We start from the raw sequence: 20,883 nt of genomic DNA on the forward strand, positions 1-20,883 counted from the left end.
TCAAGACTTATGGTGGTGGTGGTGGTGGTGCAACACCAAGGCAACTCTTGGTAGTGCAACATGGTTGCACCACCACCACCATAAGTCTTGAACCACGTTCAGGCGCAAACTTGACTTACTTGTCTGTTTGCTTACTTGGGAAAAAGAATTAAAACCAAGGTTATAAAATTACTTGGTATCTTTAATATATATTATATCCAAGGTAAAAAACTTTTCACATCTTTCTCTCATCTGGAGATTCTTAATAAGGTCAAAGCACTTTGTGGCAACTTGCATAGGTAAAATTGATAATCTCTGTATTACTTAAACCTTGGCATTTCAGGGTCTGCCTACTCCCCACTCATAATGTATAACATCATACATCTCCTAGGAGATGTGTTTTACATTTATGGGAAATACTAAGGAAAGGGATCAGAACTTAATCCATCTTTACTACGAGTTGCCTTGATGTTGCACCACCACCACCATAAGTCTTGAACCACATTCAGGTGCAAACTTGACTTACTTGTCTGTTTGCTTACGTGGGAAAAAAGATTAAAACCAAGGTTATAAAATTACTTGGTATCTTTAACAAGTATCCAAGAATGTTTGAGCAGAGCTTATCTAAAATGGTGTAGTTGCTTAGAGTGGAAAAGGAAAGGTTTATAAAACAAGTGTGCTATGCCAGGATAGCAGGAAAAAAGACCTTAGACAAATGACAGATTAATTTGGAGATCAAGAAGCTAACAATAATGTGATGATCTTTATTATTATTATTATGCATGAAATTCCAGGTAGTCCAAGAATTCATAGAGCAAAGTCCATTTAGTTACCCATACTTAAATATCCCTGTCATGTCATTTCTTGAACACATTCCTTGTATATGTGCTTACAACATCTAACTGTAGCCCATTCCACCACACACAAACACACACACACACACACACACACACAATGAGAAAAACCTAGACCTTGCATTCTTCCTAACCACACCCTTAGCCAGCTTGATGGTAATAATCCTCCAACCCAGATAGCATTCCTATGATTGTAAGAGCTTATGCTCCAGAATTAACACCCATCCCGTAACATCTTTACAAGCTGTCCTGGTCATCTGGCATTTATACAAGAGCATGGAAGTACGCATTTATTCAGCCTGTTCCTAAAAAGGGAGATAAAAGTCATCTGACACTACTGTCCCTTGCCCTCACTTCACTATTCCCAAAAATGAAGGAGGACATCATCAGCAACTAATCTTTCATATCTGGAGACCTGTCAGTTAATTAGTGATCAGCAACATAGATTTGCCATTCTCATTCTACAGCAGACCTCCTTGCTAACTTTACACACCTTTGAACATAGATCTAGAAAAAATTCAGAGAATCTTGTGTTATTTCTCTTGATATGTCCAAGATTCTTGATATTTTAATCTAATCTGGTAGTGTGGCTTTCTTTTCAAGGTTATCTTATGATCTAGAAAAAATTCAGAGAATCTTGTGTTATTTCTCTTGATATGTCCAAGATTCTTGATATTTTAATCTAATCTGGTAGTGTGGCTTTCTTTTCAAGGTTATCTTATGATGTCTGTTCTACAACATCTACTCTGGTCATTCATCATTCCCTCTCATCTGATTTTTCCATCAGTGCCAGATATTCTGTTTTCACCTATAATCTTTCTCCTATATAATAATGATCTTCTCTCACTATCATACAGTCCTGTTCATAGCTTTGCTGATGACAATACACTCCATTCCTCTTCATCTTTCACAAAACCCTTGTAGTTTTCAGACTCCAGCTTCGAGACCTTGTATGGCTAGTGCCTTAATTACTGAATTTTCTGCCCATTCTCATGTGGAGTGAAGGTAATTTAGTAAAGTTTAATGATACCAAAACAAAATCTTGCTTTATCTCCCAGAAGAGATAAAGCAAGATTATAATTGCTTAATACAGCATTTCCCAAACTATGTTCCGCAGAAAGTGAATAAGTGTTTCGTGAAAAATTATCAAAATTAATATGAGCCTGGAATGGTTTTAAATGCTGTGATGACAACTTCAAACATGTTTGAAAATCAGGTGCTCCTCACTTTAAGTGTGGATTGTGCTATTAAGGTCCATGCATGCTGGCCTTGACTCAGCCGCATTTGGTTGTCGACACCTCTAAGCGCGATTGAAGTATGGAGGTATCTATTCTAGGAAACGTGCTGTCACAAGCAAGGTCAATGTGATGCGCTGTGGCCCGGCATGCCTGCAGTGTGCGCTGTCGCATATTGTGATGCGATACAGCCTGCTGCAGTGATAGTGTGTGCTTAGCTTTACATTGAATACGAGTCCGATGATACTCGACTCTAACCAAGGTGTTCCGTTAAAATTTCAGGATTTGTGAAGTGTTCCATCGTAGGAAAAGTTTGAGGAAACCCTGACTTAATAGATGATCCTTCTGTCATTGACCAGTTGCTTTACCATAGACACTGTTCTGCATTATGTCTTTTCTATAGGTATTCCATAGATACTCTGCTATTCTGGCTGCCACTATTTCTGCACTTCCCTCTCATCATGTGAAAACATAGGTAGTCCCTGGTCAACACACATGTACCATTCAGCTCCAGATTTACTGAACCAACTTTTCATCCTCTTCCTTCATTCAGTATGCCTCTGTCCTTTCGAACAGTCCCAAACAGTACCATTTTTCCCAAATGTATACAACCTCCAACTCTTTGAGAAACATATTAATGGATTTTCTTCACTCTTATTCCTTGTGCACACATGGCAATGTCTTATTATAGATCTTGCAACCTCTTGTGTGGTGAGGTTGATATTTTAAAAAATTCCCAGTAAAATACTCTACTTACAATGTTCTTCCTCTGAAATGCATTACTTTACACTAAACCGACATTCAATGTCATTTTCCATTCAAGTCACCCCTGCCATTCATATTTAACAAGTTAAACAAAAATGGTGCAAGTACAAAACTCTGTGTTATGCCATTGTTCTCATTGCTCTCCTTTTCTTAGACTCAACACTCCTATGTGTCACTTTCCAATACATCAGTCAGCTGCCCTCCTGTGTCACAAGTTTATTTTGCATACCCTTCCCTTTATGCTTATTTGACAACCTCACATGTGAAATGCTGTCAGATATTTTTGCAAAAAATCAAAAAGTATCGTGATATATCCATTTCCCATTATCAAACTCTGTCTGTTATAGAACATGAGCAGATTGCTATCTGAAGACCAACATTTAACTAAACCTCTATAAAAGTTCTTACTACTGTTTGACCCTTTCCAGTATCTTAATGGCCACACTGTAGACAGTGATTGGTGTATAATTCACTGCATCAGTCCTAGCCCTCCCCTTGTATAATGGAATTATCTTGTTCCCCCTTCCACTCATTAGGAATCATGCATGCGTAGAGATCAAGATAAACAAGTGCTTCAGGAGTATTGATGATTCTGTTGCACATTCTTTCAGCACCTCTGCCAATATCCCATCTAGTTCATCTGCTGTATTCAAGTCAAGCTCTTATAAACAGCTGTTAAAACTAACTTGTCTACCTCTGATTTATCTATCTGCATTACTAATGGAACAAGTTTAGCTGTTTCTAGTGCATCTAATACACTGAAATTCCTACCATCTGCATTTACTAAGATTATTATTCCAGGATCATTCTTCCTTTTACTTACATCACAACAATAAAATTCTCTCAGATTTCCTTTGGCCCATCAGTTAACATCTTGTCATAATCCAGTTTTGACTTCTTAATCATAACCATCATTCTCCTGACCCACTATTTTTAATATACTGCTCCTGAAAGGATCAGATTTGCAACAGTCTTTTTATGCAGCTCTTGCTTAATTCATTCTTTTAAATCCCATGCAACTTATCCTCCTGATTTTCAGATGCAGTGATACTACATTCAGCCGACTTAGTTTTTCAAGTTTTTCACCATCCATACTGTTTGGTTTAATTTATATGCATACTTATGCGAGTAACTTTGTTAACATGCTACTCTCCAGCTTAATTTATCTTTGTACCCAAATAGATAACATTAACAAGACTCTAGTGTTGATGTAGTAAGGTTTTTTTTTTTTTCACCAGAGGTCAGACCAGTAATTTTAACAGTTGACCAAATCAATGTAACTTTAGCATACCATGTAGATTATAGTGCAGCTTGTTTCTTTGTATATATGTGTATACTCCAGATGATGACCTTAATGTGCAGGTTAAAACATCAAGTGATTATTTTGGTTTATATTAAACTGAAGATCTTCTCTAATGCAGTAGCTGTTTCCATAATATTTGCAATGAATTCTTACTTAGAGCTTTGTCATATATTATAATATCCTAAGTCAAAACTCTGTGATCATTCTCATCTATTAGAGGCATAACAGTCACCTCATTTATACATTGATTTTTGGATGCTATTACTACCTCCAGTATTGTTGTACCATGAGTTCCTTCCGTCACATTCTGCTTAAGGTAATTATCCCTGAGTAATTCTTTAAATATTCTTTCCCTTGTTTTGCATGCTTCTTCCTCCCTCTAGCCTATATTCTCATACTTCAATTCATCCATAATGATACTCCTCCTTGTATAAGATTTATTTTATTTGTCTGTACAGTTCACATTCCTCTTTGGATGATCCTGGTATGTAGCAGTCCCAAACTTTTATTTTGTCCTTAACCTCCATCTTATACCAAACAGTCTTGAACCCATTGCCTTTATTACTCATACTACCACTATCATTATAAGTTTCTAATATGATTGTATTTAACTCATCCAATCATTAGCAATTCTCCAATGCCATTTCTATCTTGTTTGTCCTCCATTAATGCATTAATCCATGATATTCTAATCCTGTAATGATATCCTACTCTGTGAGTCCTAATGCAAAAAAAAAAATAATAAATTTGGTCCCATTACACTTACCAATGCTATGATTTCCTTGCCTTTATTCCTTATGCTTCTACCATCGATGTATACAGGCGACCACTTGGTTAATGAATATTCAGGTAACTCTCAAAACAAGACTACCTCAAATAGTAGTTGATTCCTTAGCAGCCAAATCCCCTACATTATTTACAGAGTTTCCCTTTTCTTTCTTGACATATCCATTTCCTGTTTTTCTCATAGTCATCTCTAACATACTATTCTGTTTCACTCTGTCATTATGCACATAATTTCAGTCTCTTAATTTAATGCACATATCCACACTTCATGCAACTACCAAGACACACCTACCTAGTTTCTCTGATTGTTGACATTCACTCTTTCACTAAACAAAAATTTCCACAAGCACCTGACCACAAGTCCATTTGTGTGTTTTAATCAATCCTGCAAGTACAGTCCTTTCAACCATCAAAATTGTGTGGCCTCCCTTGATGAGTTCCTGATTCCCTGGAGGTCTTCTCTGGTGGTGGTAGTAGTCGTAGAAGTAATAATAATAAGCAATATTTTTATAATATTGCTTATTATTATATCAATATTATTATTATATCAATATTATTATTATTATTATTATTATAAGCAAAGTTAAGCAATAGAGTATCTAGATACTCTATTGCTTAACTTAATTTTTGTACATACATATTATTTACTAATTTCTCTTTGACTATTTATGTACTTCTGTAACCTTTGCTATAATTTTATTTATATTTAGATACTGCATTGCTTGACTTAATTTTTGTACATATATAATATTTACTAGTTTATCTTTGACTATTTATGTACTGCTATAACCTTTGACCTTGATTATTATTCTTATTATGCTGTATTATTGCACCCTCCATGGAGTGTGCAATAATATTGCAGACTCATCGTTGGAGGTTCATTCAATTGACAACATATTTAACTTACCGAATCTTAAAATCCTTAACACTCCTTGCATTAACAACACATTCTGGTAATGTGTTCCATTCACTGACAATTCTCCATGTAAAAAAATCTACTACTCACATCCCGTCTTCACCACACTCTTACAATCTTCCAGGGATGATCTCTGGTTCCCCCCCCCCTCAACTTGTACTCTTTTTAAAATCTTATCTGTATTAATCCATTAAAATCCTCTCATTAATTAAATGTCTCTATTATATCACCTCTTTTCCTCCTATCCACCAAACTCTGCAATCCACATTTTTTCAACCTCTCTCTCTCTCTCCATAGCCAGCAGCCCAAAGTCCTGATATTGTCTTAGTCACTCACCTCTGGACTCTCTCCAATGTCTCCACATCACACTGAAAACCAGGTGACCAGATGTGAGCACAGTAGTTCGGTTGTGGTTTGACCAGTGCTTTATACAGTGACACAACCACTTATCCTTACTTGTTATAGTACTTCTTATCATAGCAGCACTATGATGTGCAGCCTTTGCAACACTAGCAATATGCTCTCAACCATCACTCCCAAATCTTCTGTCCTAGAACCATGCTTGTGGAGTGGTACTATTCAGTCCTGATAAGACAATATCAGGACTTTGAACTGCTGGATATGGAGAGAGAGAGGTTGAAAAAATATGGATTGCAGAGTTTGATGAATAGTAGGAAAAGAGGTGATATGATAAAGACATTCAAGTTTGTCTTTGTGAGAGGATTTTATCAGATTAATACAGATGAGATTATAAAAAGAGTAGAAGGCAAGAGAGGAAAAACCAGAGGTTAATGCAAAGAGTGTTAAGGATTTTAAGATTCTGTATGTTAAATATGTTGTCAGTTGAATGAACCTTCCATGATGAGTCTGCCAACTCCATGGAGGATGCAAAAATAATAATAATAATTATTATTATTATTATATTGCTGTATCCTCTGCTGTAATTTTATTTATAAGAGGATACTGCATTGCTTAACTTAAATTTTGTACATACATATTATTTACCAATTTATCTGTTTTACTAATTTATCTCTCCATCCAAAAGGCTGCAGGTTCGAATCCTGCCGTGGGCATGGATGTTTTGGATTGTCTGTGGATGTGTTGGTGGGCGGTAGATGGCAATGGTGTAATTGGTGGAGACAGAAAGTTGTTGAGTAGGTACCCTCCCTCGATGAGTCTTTGGACTCATCGAGGGAGGGTAAAAATATGTAGGGATAAAGAAGTGGTTGTGCCACTGTATATGGCATAATAATGATAATAAACTTCTATTTATGTATTGCTATAACCTTTGCTATGACACAGTTTGCCTTTGCTGTTTTTGAGCCAATAAACCATAAACCAGCCAACCAATCTACATAGTCTATTTACTGAATCATTCAGAATGTTATATTACCAGAATGTTATGCACAAAAAAAAAACAGCATTTTTCTGTGATATTTTTATTCTCTTTGGTTCTTTTCCCTTTCCTCTTTCTTGTGCTGTAGTACTACTTTATCTTTCATTTAGTCTCTTTCATGATATTCCACATTGCAAAGATTCACTTAAACACTCAAATTAGTAGCACTGTTATCCTAACACATTCATTTAAAATACACTGGACATGTTACCTAGTGCTGCTGCTGCCTTATTAACATCAATTTTTATTGACATAGTCAGTCAGTCAGTCTAGCTAGACTGTTTAGCTGGTGTCTCCATTTTCCAGCATATAGGACTGTAGGTTGAAATCTAACTATGGCATGATTGTTTATGAATGTCTTTAGATGCTAAATGATTTAAATAATTTTCATTACTTGGTATATTACTTGTTGGTGACTAACAAGCTTGTGGGTGTGAGAGGATTACCATGTTTGGTTTGTATCACTCCTAGATTCTTTAATCCTTGGCTCTCTTGCAATACTAATGATACGATACAGTGGTTCAGTGAAGAGACCATTGCTGTTTAATTTGTACATAAATGATATAGGAAATATTCAGTTTTCCCGATGATGTGAAATTATGTAGTTAATCAAGGCAATGTGGAGAACTTGCAGGATAATTTAAATAGGCTGTCAGTATGGGCAAAACATAATGGATGTCAGTTCAATATGGCAAAATGTAAAGTTATGTATTTTGGGATAAACTGATTACAAGCTGTATATCACATTGATGGCACTGTACTCCCCGAAATACAGGAAGTTAGAGATTTAGGGGTGGTGGTAGAGAGAGATTAAAGTTAAGAGGGCATAATGCTAAGGTAGCCCATAAGTTTACTTAGCTATTGAAGAACACACTAACAAGTACAGATAAGGAAGTTAAGTAATCCACATCTGGATTACTGTGCTTTAGTTTGGTTTCCTGGGTTTTTTGGGGATGTGGAAGCAGTGGAGAAGATTCAGAGGTAAGTGGAATGTTCCCTATAAAGATAGATTGAGGTTGTCTGGATTGCAGAAGTTGGTTGATAGGAGAAAAAAAGGAGATATGGTAGAAACATTTAAGTTGCTTAAAGAGTTTTATAGAATTGATGCAGGGGAATTTTTCGACATTTGACTGGAGGGACCAGAACAAGTCCCTGAAATAACTTAAACATACACACATGACCACACTACTTAAATTATTTAATAAGTAGTTTATTTTTCACTTGGTTAGACTATAATAAATTTAGTTTAATCCTTTATCCAAGTGTGTGCAAACAAAGTTTGCGCCTGAAAGTATCTTCAGGACTGGGGTAAAGTAGTACAACACCGGGCAACTCCTTGCAAAGGTGGAGAAAGCTACCAACACTCCTATCTCAGTATCTCCCATAATGCAAAACACATCTCCTTGCGGATATGTATAATGTTATGCATTAAGGAAAGAGCCACTACCCAGACTAGTTTCGACCTTTATTGAGGTCTCTTCGGTGGGAGCCAGTCCCAAGTGGAGATACCTATATTTGGCAGCTCCTATAGGAGCTGCCAAACAGTGTGCCACCTTTTTTTTTCCCACTGAAGAGACCACAATAAAGGTCGAAACTAGTCTGGGTAGTGGCCCTTCCCTTAATGCATAACATTATACATATCCGCAAGGAGATGTGTTTTGCATTATGGGAGATACTGAGATAGGAGTGTTGGTATCTTGCTCCACCTTTGCAAGGAGTTGCCCGGTGTTGTACCACTTTATCCCAGTCCTGAAGATACTTTCAGGCGCAAGCTTTGTTTGCACACACTTGGATAAAGGATTAAACTAAATTTATTATAGTCTAACCAAGTGAAAAATAAACTTCTAACATCTTTCTCTAAATCTAGAGTAATTTAATAAAAAAAGGTGGCACACCGTTTGGCAGCTCCTATAGGAGGAGATGACCTTGCTAATGCTTCTGCCTTGGTATCTCCACTTGGGCCTGGCTCCCACTGAAGAGACCTCAATAAAGGTCAAAACTAGTCTGGGTAGTGGCCCTTCCCTTAATGCATAACATTATATATATCTGCAAGGAGATGGGAGATACAGAGATAGGAGTGTTGGTAGCTTGCTCCACCTTTACAAGGAGTTGCCTGTGTTGTACCACTTTACCCCAGTCCTGAAGATACTTTCAGGTGCAAACTTTGTTTGCACACACTTGGATAAAGGATTAAACTAAATTTATAATATTTAATAAGTAAATATTTCATCCTTAAGTATCTTAGGACATCGTCAGTACAGTAATTTCAAAATACTAGGAATAACATGCAGTTAGGGCGCATGCTTACAATGCGAGCCCACTATGCATGCAGTAGCGTGATATAGAATTAAATTAACATATATATGATAAAAAATAAAGTAGATTAAATTAAAATAAAATACATAAATTTATTTTACAAAATTAAGGATGACAACAGAGTTTCACACAAAAATAAAAAACATTCAACTGTCAGAAATGGACATGCTAATTACCTTCGGCATTGTCTCCCTCTTCACTAATATTTCCCACAAGGAAATAACAGACTTGATAACTCAAAAATTTCCATCCAATATTGTTGAATTATTCAAATTTGTTATTACATCTGGATACTTCACATGGAAAGAAAACATTTACAAGCAAGAGGAAGGAACAGCAATGGACTCTCTCTTATCACCAAACTTAACCAACCTTTTTCTGGGATACTTTGAAGAAAAAATTTTCACGTTTGAACCTAAACCAAAAATTTGGCTACGATATGTTCATGACTTATTTGCCGTTTAGAGTCATTCTGAACAAGAACTATACCTGTTTCTATATAAGATCTTCGTTCTTCATCCTCGCATCAAATTCACACTAGAAAAAGAATCTTCATAGGGTATCTCCTTTATGGATTTACACATCCAATGAAAAGATGGTTCGATCTCCACTTTTGTCTATCATAAACCGACGTTCTCAAGGCACACAGATTTTGCTCCTTTATTGAGGTATGTTTATTACCCAACAATGAGTGACTCAAAGGATCATATAACTCAGCAGTAAATCCACTCAGTGATAGGCCCACCCAGCCACTGGGAAGAACCCTTAGTGGTGGCTGTGCCCGATGGCAGGCTGACCTAACCACTGAGCAGAGCTGCTCATATTTCAGAGAAAGCAACCACTTCAGCACATCAGTGGTAGCCAGACCCAAGAAAGATTTTGACCTTTGTTGAGTTTTCATCAGTAGGAGCCAGACCCAGAAGTCATGCCAATGTTGAAGTAATGCAGAAGTCATATTTCCATATACAAGTAGTTAAAAGGTGGCACACCTTATTACTAAAATACTGTGGATTACAGATAGATATTGAATGTTTTTTCACTTGTTTATACTATAAATTGAAGATGCCAAGAAATTATATTCTTGGTTTCATCCTTTATCCAAGTGTAAGCAAACAATGTGCATTGTTTGCCTATACTATATGTTACATATGTTAATATGTAATACATACTGTTGATATGTTCACTGCATCACAGGATACTAAGGCAACTGATGTGAAGTTATTAACTTCTATATAGGATGAAACCAAGAATATAATTTCTTACCATCTTTAATTTATAGTATAACCAAGTGAAAAAACACTTGGATAAAGGATGAAACCAAGAATATAATTTTTTGCCATGTTTAATTTATAGTATAACCAAGTGAAAAAACTTTCAAAATCTGTTGAGTAGTCTTTACTGCATTTGCAAAGTAATGAAAAAAGATACAATGGTCGATAAAAAAGATAACACCAGTACTATGGAATGTTAGGTGTAAGCAGAGATTGAGGAAACATGATTTATAGATTGGTAGATAGAAGGAGAGAATATGATCAAGAAGTAAGTTATTAAGAAGTATACCAAATAGACACCAAAAAGATTTCCAAAGAATTCCATTCAGTGATAGGCCCACCCAGCCACTGGGAAGAACCCTTAGTGGTGGCTCAAAGGGTAGCTGAAATAGAAAGTATAAGGGACTATGAGATGTGATAACTTTGTTCACTAATGAACTATTGAGTAAAGTGTGAGCTAGGTTATTTTGAGAGTGTGTAGACAGAAAATGATTTTAGAGTATAGTGTATATCAGTTTTGCTGGACCTGGAGAGGACTTCCCATACTACTTTACAAAGGTCTAGTGATGATAATTGCTGTAAAAAAAAAAAAAAAATCTCATAAAAAGCCTGTTCTGCTCTGGATGAGCATGTGTAGCTCCTTAAGTAAACTTAAGGCTTGATGTTTATTTTATTTTTATTTATTTATAACAGTTACTTAAACTTCAGACTCCTCTTGGAGCATGTCACAATTATGAATATTCACTTTTATTTGGAAGTGATATTTTTTACACGATTGCACAAAGTTCCATATAACAATGCAAATTCCCCTTTGTCAAATGGCAATTTTTGCATTGGCATATAATTTGAAAACTTCTCGATTCACTTATTTTGTTGACATCATCTATTGACTGATTTTTAAGTCCAAAATATTGCTGTCAGCTAAGATGGTTTATATCTCAATTTTAAATATTTTAAATATTGTTAGTAATGTGCCCATGTGATAATAAAATACTTTCACCATTGACATTCATATTTTCTTAAAAATATGAGTTGTCAATATAAATATATCATGATTAGAATTGCTGTTGAGTTGATTTTAAATGCTGGATAGACAAAATTTTTTAATATTTTCTTCTTAATTACAGTTTCAGGAATCCAGTGAATGCATTCAGAAATTACCTTTAGAATTACCAGCCCTTTCACATGCTGTGACAGCAGAAAACAGATCATCTCATTTAAGAGAAAATTCTAAAATATCAAAGAAGAAAAAACATCTCTTATCAAGGAAGATTAGTACAGAAAAAATAGTCACTTCTAATGATACTGTTAATAATAGAAAAAGAGCACAGCCTTTGACATCAGATGAAAGCAACAATTGTGGAATTCACACAAGAACAAGAAGCCGATACAGCAAAAAAGGACAAAATGTTAAAAAATGTCCTCAAAAAAAGAAGTGTTTAAATTATAAGAAAAGCAACAACAAAGATGAAGCTTACCGTAATAATTTTCCAGAAAAAGGTGATCTAGTGAGCATGAATGAAATATGCAACAGAAATACATATCAAATTAAGGATGCATGTTATTATAATTATGACAGTTTTTCAAATGAAAACATGAGAATTGTAGCAAATAAAATCAGTAAAGTTCAAAGACAGGCCTCTGATTCTGAAACATATTCTGCATGTATACCTCTGAAGAGAAGTATTGTTTTTCCAAGCAAACAAAGAGAAGTAAGGTATTCTTGGCCACAGATAAATGTGTCAGAAATAATGAAAGAAATTATATCACGACCATCAGGCCAACAAGAAAATCATTTAACTGTATCAAGTAGTGAATCATCACCATGTTTATCGATTAGAGACATTTCAACAACATTTCTGGAAAAGAAATGTAGTACTGCTAAGCATTTGAATTTCAGTAAAACAAGGAATGGTAAGAATTATTGTTTTGTAATTATGCTCATCACAAAACTTTCATTTCTCTTCTTGATTAGAAATTAAAATATTATTATTAACAAACTGCTGTGGAATCAATAGATCATTGTAGATGGTCTTACAGAAATATGTCACTGTACTCTTTGTCTTAGATGCGATCTGTAGTCTTCACTTCTCATAAAATGTAATGTCTATTCGCATTTATTCCCCACACACCCCAATCCTGATTCTCATCCACCACCTTGAGCACATTTCCATCAATACAGCATGAAGCCTTAAGCTGTTTCCTCTGTTTTGCACTTATAAACATTAAAACACCAATCCCCCTTCCCATCTACCCAAACTAAAATCTAAATCTTCCAGAAGATACTTGATATCTGCACCAACCTTTGCAGCTTTTCACATCTTTAGATCATCAGCAAACTCCTGAATGTCCTCTGTCAGTTCACATAAATATTATTACAAAATAACTTGAACACTAATAGTGGTCCAAGAACAGAACATTATGATTTGCCAATAGATGTATAGAGAGATATTATATTGCAGATCTGCATGAGGTCTGGGAAGACTAATAGTAGTTACGGAAATAATGACAGTGCATTGGGTTTTTTCTATATTTTCTATTTTCTTAGGTGGTAGATGAATTTCACTACAAATAACCACCACCCCCCTGCTTATTAGAGGCCTGAATTGGCTTGAGAAAGTTCCATGCTGGATCTGTAGAGCAAGGTTTCTGGACTATGATAAAAATAGAAAAATACATTAAATAATTAAAACAAATAGAAAAAACTATCCTTAACCCATTAATAGAATACACTATAAGTTTACAAAAAATCTTTCATGGACAGGAGTTGCATTAAAAAAAAAAAAAAAATACAAATTCTAAGAATATCAGCAATAAAGAGAATGAGTTTTATTGCATTGATTTTGTTTTTTCAAAAATTATTAGTATCAATAAAACTGGTTTAACAGAGGATGATGCCCTGCCAGGGATTGAAGTTGAAGGATTTAGTATATTTTGCCAGAATAGGGAGAGTAAGTGGAATGGCATAGAGAATCATTAGAGAAATGGCACTGATGGTTATAGTGTTATAGGGTATAATGTGGTGGGGAGTACACAATAGCGAGTGAGATGTTGCTAAAGGTTTGGGAATATAGAGTGACAAGTGGGATATGTTTAGGTAAATTAGCTTGACAAGTGCAAAATGAGTGATCATTGTGGAAGATTTGAACTATAGCAATATAAAGTAGGCTGAGAAATCAGCATACAGTAATAATGAAACTGAATTTCTACAGTTCTTGAGGGTCAAATATTTTAAGTGGCACATGGGATGCCGGAGGAGAGGACATGAGAATCAAGAGTTTGGGATTTGGTCATAGCATTAGTCTGGTTATGACAGATGTCACTGGTCTCAAGTTGGCAAGAGTTGACTATATAGTCCTGATTTGGAGGCTGAATCGGCATTCAGAATTATCAAAGATGAAAGAATTTGTGTGGAATTATAAGGCAGGTGACTATAATGGACAGAAATTTATTTGGAGGAATATAATGGATAGAAGAATTTGATGGAAGAGAGAGATCAGTGGTGTATGGGAACTAATTAAGAAATATTTGTTAGCAGCAGTGACAGGATAACATGATTTGAAATAAACTGGATGGCTAGGGAACCCAAACAGGAATTGCAGCTGAAAAGAGGTTATGGGGAAAATATAAAGAGAGAAAGAAAGAAAGAGGTGAAGAAAAACTGTGTGAGTAATATAAGTGATGAAGCTATGAAGATGAGTAATGCAAAAAGAAGGGAAATACAATATGAAAGAAGACTGACACTATGATCCAAGTAGAATGCTAAGAAATTCTTTCAGTATGTGGCCAATAGGAGGAGGAGGAGGAATGAGGATGAATGACCTTGCTGGAAACAGTAGTAAGATGACCAGTGCAAATGACAATAGTAGTGCTTTATTAGTATCTTTCAACCTGGTAAAGCAGGCTTCATTCCTAGAGGGATTAGGAAGGATTAGAAGTTAACAGTATTTCAAACACAGAGTGATGTGAATATCTGTAAAACAATAGGATTGGAAGAGATTTCACCATATTGTAAGGAAATGTGCTAAGGTGAACTGGCTGTATAAATAATAAATTACACGATAACCACAGTAATTAACTTTAATGAACTAATGATTGTGCTTGCAGTATGACTGGAGAGGAAAATGGGTTCGTCAGTTTATTTACCAAACGTATTAGACATTCAGTTCTGGGTTTTCATTGTATTATACATCAGCAGGTTTTATGCACAAAGGCTAGTTTCAAGCCACTGGAAGATATTATGAGCATTGTAACAAAATTGGTCAATTTTATATCGGCATGCGCTTTAAATAAATGAAAATTTATAGAATTATTAAGTGAGGTAAACTTGGTGTACAATGGTTTACTTACGTACAACAATGTCTGATGGTTAAGTCGTGGGAAAGTTCTTCAAAGATTTATTGAGTGTTTAGATGAAGTCAGACTTTTTTTACGTAATGAGAAAATCATTGAAAAATACAATCAATTAATGAACATCGAATGACTTTCAAAATTAATGTTTTTTACTGATTTGTGTTTACATTTAAATGAATTAAATGTTAAACTGCAAGGTGTTAACAACAATTATTGTCATGTTTGATTTAATCAAAGCATTCAAAGCTAAATTACCAATTTTTAATCGTGACGTCATTTCCAATACCGTCCGATATTTTCCAAATACAAAAAAAGTCTTTGCAGATCTAGAATCCCATGAAAAAACAGATCAAGTTAAATCGACAAAAGAGTTTTCTACAGTTATTCAGTCGATAATCAATGAATTTTCTTCAGATTTACGCAGTTCAGGCAATTTGCAGAGACATCAAAATTTATTTTGCATCCGGACACAACATCAACAGATAAACTCAATTCAGAGATTTTTGAGTGGCTGAACTTGGAAGATATAGAAATGCAACTAATCAATTTTCAATCTAGTTCTATATGGAAACAAAAGTTTGTCGATTTGAGAAATGACTTGGAAATAATGGAAAATGATCGATTATTGGCAGCAATTAAAAAGAATGCAGAAGAGGAAATATTGAGAACTTGGAATGCCATTCCTGAAACCTTTTGTTGCAATGGCTATATTATAAATTTTCTCCTCTACATATGCTTGCGAGTCATTATTTTTTTAAATGAATTTTATAAAAGATAGTTTAAGAAATAGAATGACTGACGAATCTAGTTCCACGTGAGTGACAAAATATGAACCTGATATAAAGCATTTGGCATCTAATGTACAACAGCAAAAATCTCATTAATAAAGTGATATATTGATATTGATAAATTAATAAATTGATAATAGGTTAATATTGATTTGTATACGACAATGTGTATGTCAAATTATGTGTTCATTATTATGAAAGTCTATATTAATTTTTAAACTTGTCTCAATAAAATTCTGCAATTAATTTTGTATTAATTAATGTTAATTAATTAATTAGTGTTGTATTAATTAGTTGCTGATGTGCCAGGCATGTCAGCAACTCGATTTGTAAACGTTTGGCACGTGGACATAAAAAGGTTCACCACCTTTTTATGTCCTATGCCATAATAATGTCTTTTCCTTGCATCTCATCATTCATTGATATTGATATAAATTGACCGTAAAGCTTGCATATAGTCATCAGTCAACTTTTTGGATATGTATTAGAGGAGAGAAATTGGTCCTTATGTCGAATTCTGAAGTTGTTTCCTACCTTTCAAGTTTTCTTTCCAGCAGCTTCCTATTTCATGATTCTAATGTATTATTGTCCTAAATTCAGATCTCCAATATGAAACCCAAGATCAGGTTCTTAATATTTTCTCAATCTCCTAATCCAGATCTTACCTTGAGCAACCTCTCAGATCAATTTCCCAATCCCTTAAAATATTCTGCACTCAAGATTTTAACATATCCATTATGCACTGAATTTTACTGTATGCTTTCAAGCCAATTTGCGTGCATATATATATATATATATATATGTATGTATGCAAAAACCACAATTATCCAATGATTGAAACTCTGCCACCTCAATATAAGGATTGATGAATCAAACCTGGGTCTTTTCCAACCAAGGATATGTCGTATCATGTTTCCAACTGTACTATGAAGAGCTTCACCTGCCTTTATAGTTTCACACATATCCCTATTTGACTGCAATGTGTTCTTGCTCAACCATGTAAGGTAATGATTTAGGAACAGGATTGGGATGGGTTTTTTGCTAATGATAGAAGAATTCAAGCCAAAAAATAATATGAATTCAGCAGGAGGGTATAGAAGGTAGTGCATTTAAAACTATATGGTGTGATATTAGAAACCAACAAGATGAAATATATAATTAGTTGCTGCTGTGTGGAAACCCCTTTCCACAATCATCTCTAGATCACCGGCCACATCAATTCCTTGCAGAATGATTCCATAAACGTAGTATACAGCTTGTCATCCTTCATCCCAAAGTGAGTGCTTACACTTTTACATTAAACTGTCAGCTGTTATCCTTTGCCAATACTGCCAGTCAATTAGAGTCATCCTGCAGGATCTCTATATCATCTTCATTAACTATTGCACTCTGTTGGTAATGGAAATTCCATTTCCATCCCTCCTTAAGACCACTCCTCCTTCCATTCTCTATACCACTAGCTGAAGTGCCCCATAATAATTGCTCACCTTGCATTTTATTATTATTATTATCCCAAGACCTCATAGAGTCAAAGACTCATCTAGGAGGTCCTTTTGTCATACACACAGTTCATCATATTGCACCATAAACACACTCAAATTTTCTGCAGACACGACACTCTCAGGTAAAGCATTCCAATCATTCACAAGTCTGCATGCAAAAAACCTGATTCTCACTCCCCTGCTCACACCCTCCTTATATAGCTTCCAGGGATGTCCTCTAGTTCTCCCCTGATCTCCCACTATTTTCTGTAAAACCTCTCCAACATTGATCCTATAACAACTCCTTACTAACTTGTAGGTCTCTATCATATCATCCCTCTTCCTCCTATCTACTAGACTCTATAAATTACATCTTCTCAACCTTTCCTCATATTTGGCATTTCAGAGATCAGAAACTACCTTAGTCAGTTGTCTCTGGACCATTTCCAACATCTCTTCATCCTTTTGACTCTTCGTCAAACTCTTCAGACTCTTTGTTCTTTAGTCCATCAAAGCCTTTTTTTAGTATGCTGATTTCCTAAAGTATGCTATCCCACAATCTTTGTTTTACCCTTTGGCCTACTATTATTATTATTATTATTATCTGTAAGAGAGTTCCTTGCATGTTGTATCATCATTTTGCATTAAACCAAATAATTGAGAAATTATGGGAATATAACAAGGATCTGTATTTAAGTTTTGCAGGTCTGTAAAAGGCATATGACAAGGTGCCAAGAGAAAAGCTGCTCAAAATAAAGTTTATACAGTATAAATAGGACATTACATCAAGCAATACTTAGTCGGTATTTGAGTTGTAAGTCAACAGTTAGAATGGAAGGAAGTACAGGAAGGTAGTTTGATGTTAAATCTGGTGTCAGACAAGGATGTACATTATCCTCTCCGTTATTCATTATCTACAGTATATGGATCACATTATGAAGGAAAGTGGCATTAAACCTGATATTATTATTATTATTATTATTATGTTGGTTGGGTTAGATGTGAATAAGGCTGTGGGAATGGATGACATATCACCACGTATGCTTAAGGAATGTGCACCATAGTTGGTTATACCCTTGACCTGGTTATTTAATGAAAGTCTTGCATGGGTAGGGTTCCTAAGGAATGGAAAGAGGACAAAATAGTACCACTCCACAAGCATGGTTCTAAGACAGAAGTCTCCAACTATAGGCCAGTCTGTATAACTGCAGTTGTGGTCAAGGTGTTGGAGAGATTGATAAGAATAGAATACAGAATTGGATTGATGGATATGGCATTCTTTGTGAAGGTCAGCATGGATTTGTAAAAGGTTAAGTCCTGTTTCAGTAATCTGCTTGCATTTTATGATAATGTGATGAGTGTGTTAGATAAAGGAGAATCATATACAGTGATATTCTTAGACTTTGCAAAAGTGTTTGATAGATTACCACATGATAAGTTGGTGTACAAGCTGCAGAGGATGGGAATAGAAAGTGTATATTGTGTGGACAGACTTATGTGTTCGTCGAACATGTTGTTTATTATTTTAACGGTATAATAGAACACAGAAACTAAGTAAATAATTAATTTATTAACTTGATGCTGATATTTCGCTGGTATTATAACCAGCATCTTCAGAGCACAAAAACACTGTTTGTCACAATACGCGAGACTAAAACAACATGGTGTACATTAACAAAATTGTAGCAGCAACGCAAAGACTAGAGTCCTGATTTTGGCGCCCTCTATCTGAAAAAAAAAAAAAAAAAAAAAAAAAAAAAAAAAAAAAAACGCTATATATATTGCTAGAGTCCTAGAAAAGTGCTAGTTTTTCCTTAATATGACTGTCTCCCAGATCTTCGGCAAGTTAATACAGCCATATTTGTTGAGATTTGGGGTGTGTTTTAGGGCTTCTGTCGCCTCTAAGAACAATCTCTCTGATTTATATGGGTTTCTGTGTAGTACTTTTGTGTTTTTCCAGTTGATCCTGTGTGCAGGGGTATCCAGAGCATGGTCTGCTAGGCCCGACTTCCCATAATGATATTTCCGGACGTATCGTTTATGTTCGCTGATGCGGATATTCACAGTTCTTCCTGTTTGACCGTAGTAGGCTTGATTGCATGAGCAGGGTACTTGGTAGACTCCTGGATGTGATAAAGGAGGAATGCTGTCCTTGGGTGAGCGGATGAGGGTGGCTAATTTGCTACATGGTCTGAATGTAGTGCGTAGTTTCTGTTTAATGAGAATTCTTGAGATCTTTTCGGATGTGCCTTTAATGTAAGGGATGGTGACTGTTTTGTTGTAGTTCTCTGTGGTGGATGGTGGGAGGGGTTTCTTAGGAGTGTTTAGTATTTTGTTTATTTTTTGTGGATTGTAGCCGTTGGCCAAGAAGGTGTGGCGTAAGTGAGTCAGTTCAGCAGTAAGAGCCTTGTCATTTGAACAGATTGCTCTCGCTCTATGGGTTAGCGTTTTTAAAATGCCATATTGTTGAGAAGGATGATGGTGTGATGATGTTCGTCGAACATGTTTATTATTTTAACGGTATAATAGAACACAGAAACTAAGTAAATAATTAATTTATTAACTTGATGCTGATATTTCGCTAATTATTTACTTAGTTTCTGTGTTCTATTATACCGTTAAAATAATAAACAACATGTTCGACGAACACATAAGTCTGTCCACATGTTTAAGGATTCTTCACGGAGACGATATCGTACGCAAGACACGACGATATGGTAAGTGGAAGTTGAAATTGGCGCGGCAACTAAACAGGTTAGCCTTCTTAAAGAGGTGCCGAGACACCAAATTAATACCGAACTGTTTTAAAATCAAAAACAAGTTCCACTCGGCCAAAGCCCAACGCATCTATAAACAAGCGAGTGTAGCGCTTTTACGCGAACAAATTAACGCCACTCACCGGGAATTAGCACAAGCAAATACAACCATCAGCGCATTACGAGAATCACTGCATAATATTCTAAATACGGAACTTTGGCAGATCTTAGAGAACATCACCGACGCAACGGCAAAAAAAGAATTCGACAGAGTCAAAAACCGGCACCAAAAGAAGTTCGAAAATCTACAACAACGGAACACCATACAACGACCGCAATTACAACAAGACCTCGTCGTTGTGAATCTATCGTCACTCACCTTAAGCAAAGAAGCCACAACTGCTTTAAGTCGAGGGCACAACTTTGCCATAACTCCCAAGCAAGTTCCAAAAGCCGAAATAATGGCGTCCATCGAACGAGGAATTTACGACCTGCCTCTAACAATAGCTAACAACATACGTTTAGATGTGGCCAACATCCTAATCAAGTCCAAGCCTCCAAAAAGTAATATCCCACATAAGGAATTCATGGCTATAAAAGAGCTACACAACAACAGCCAGATTACCATAACAAAAGCAGACAAAGGAAATGCAACCGTGGTGATGGACACAACCGAATATGAAA

General features: G+C 35.5%; 1 protein-coding gene across 1 annotated transcript in view; it reads left to right on the plus strand.

Annotated features, from left to right (window-relative positions):
* The window catches only part of LOC150109229 (uncharacterized), a 262,055-nt gene that overhangs the window by 229,944 nt on the left and 11,228 nt on the right, over positions 1-20,883 (plus strand). The window contains exon 10 of the mRNA XM_090401900.1: positions 11,949-12,735. Within this exon, the coding sequence (XP_090258026.1) occupies positions 11,949-12,735 (787 nt within the window). The remainder of the gene's footprint in view (positions 1-11,948; positions 12,736-20,883) is intronic.

This window comes from Typopeltis vanoorti, chromosome 2, assembly GCF_054136105.1.
Source record: "Typopeltis vanoorti isolate ZY-2024b chromosome 2, IOZ_Tvanoo_1.0, whole genome shotgun sequence".
NCBI lineage: Eukaryota > Metazoa > Arthropoda > Arachnida > Uropygi > Thelyphonidae > Typopeltis > Typopeltis vanoorti.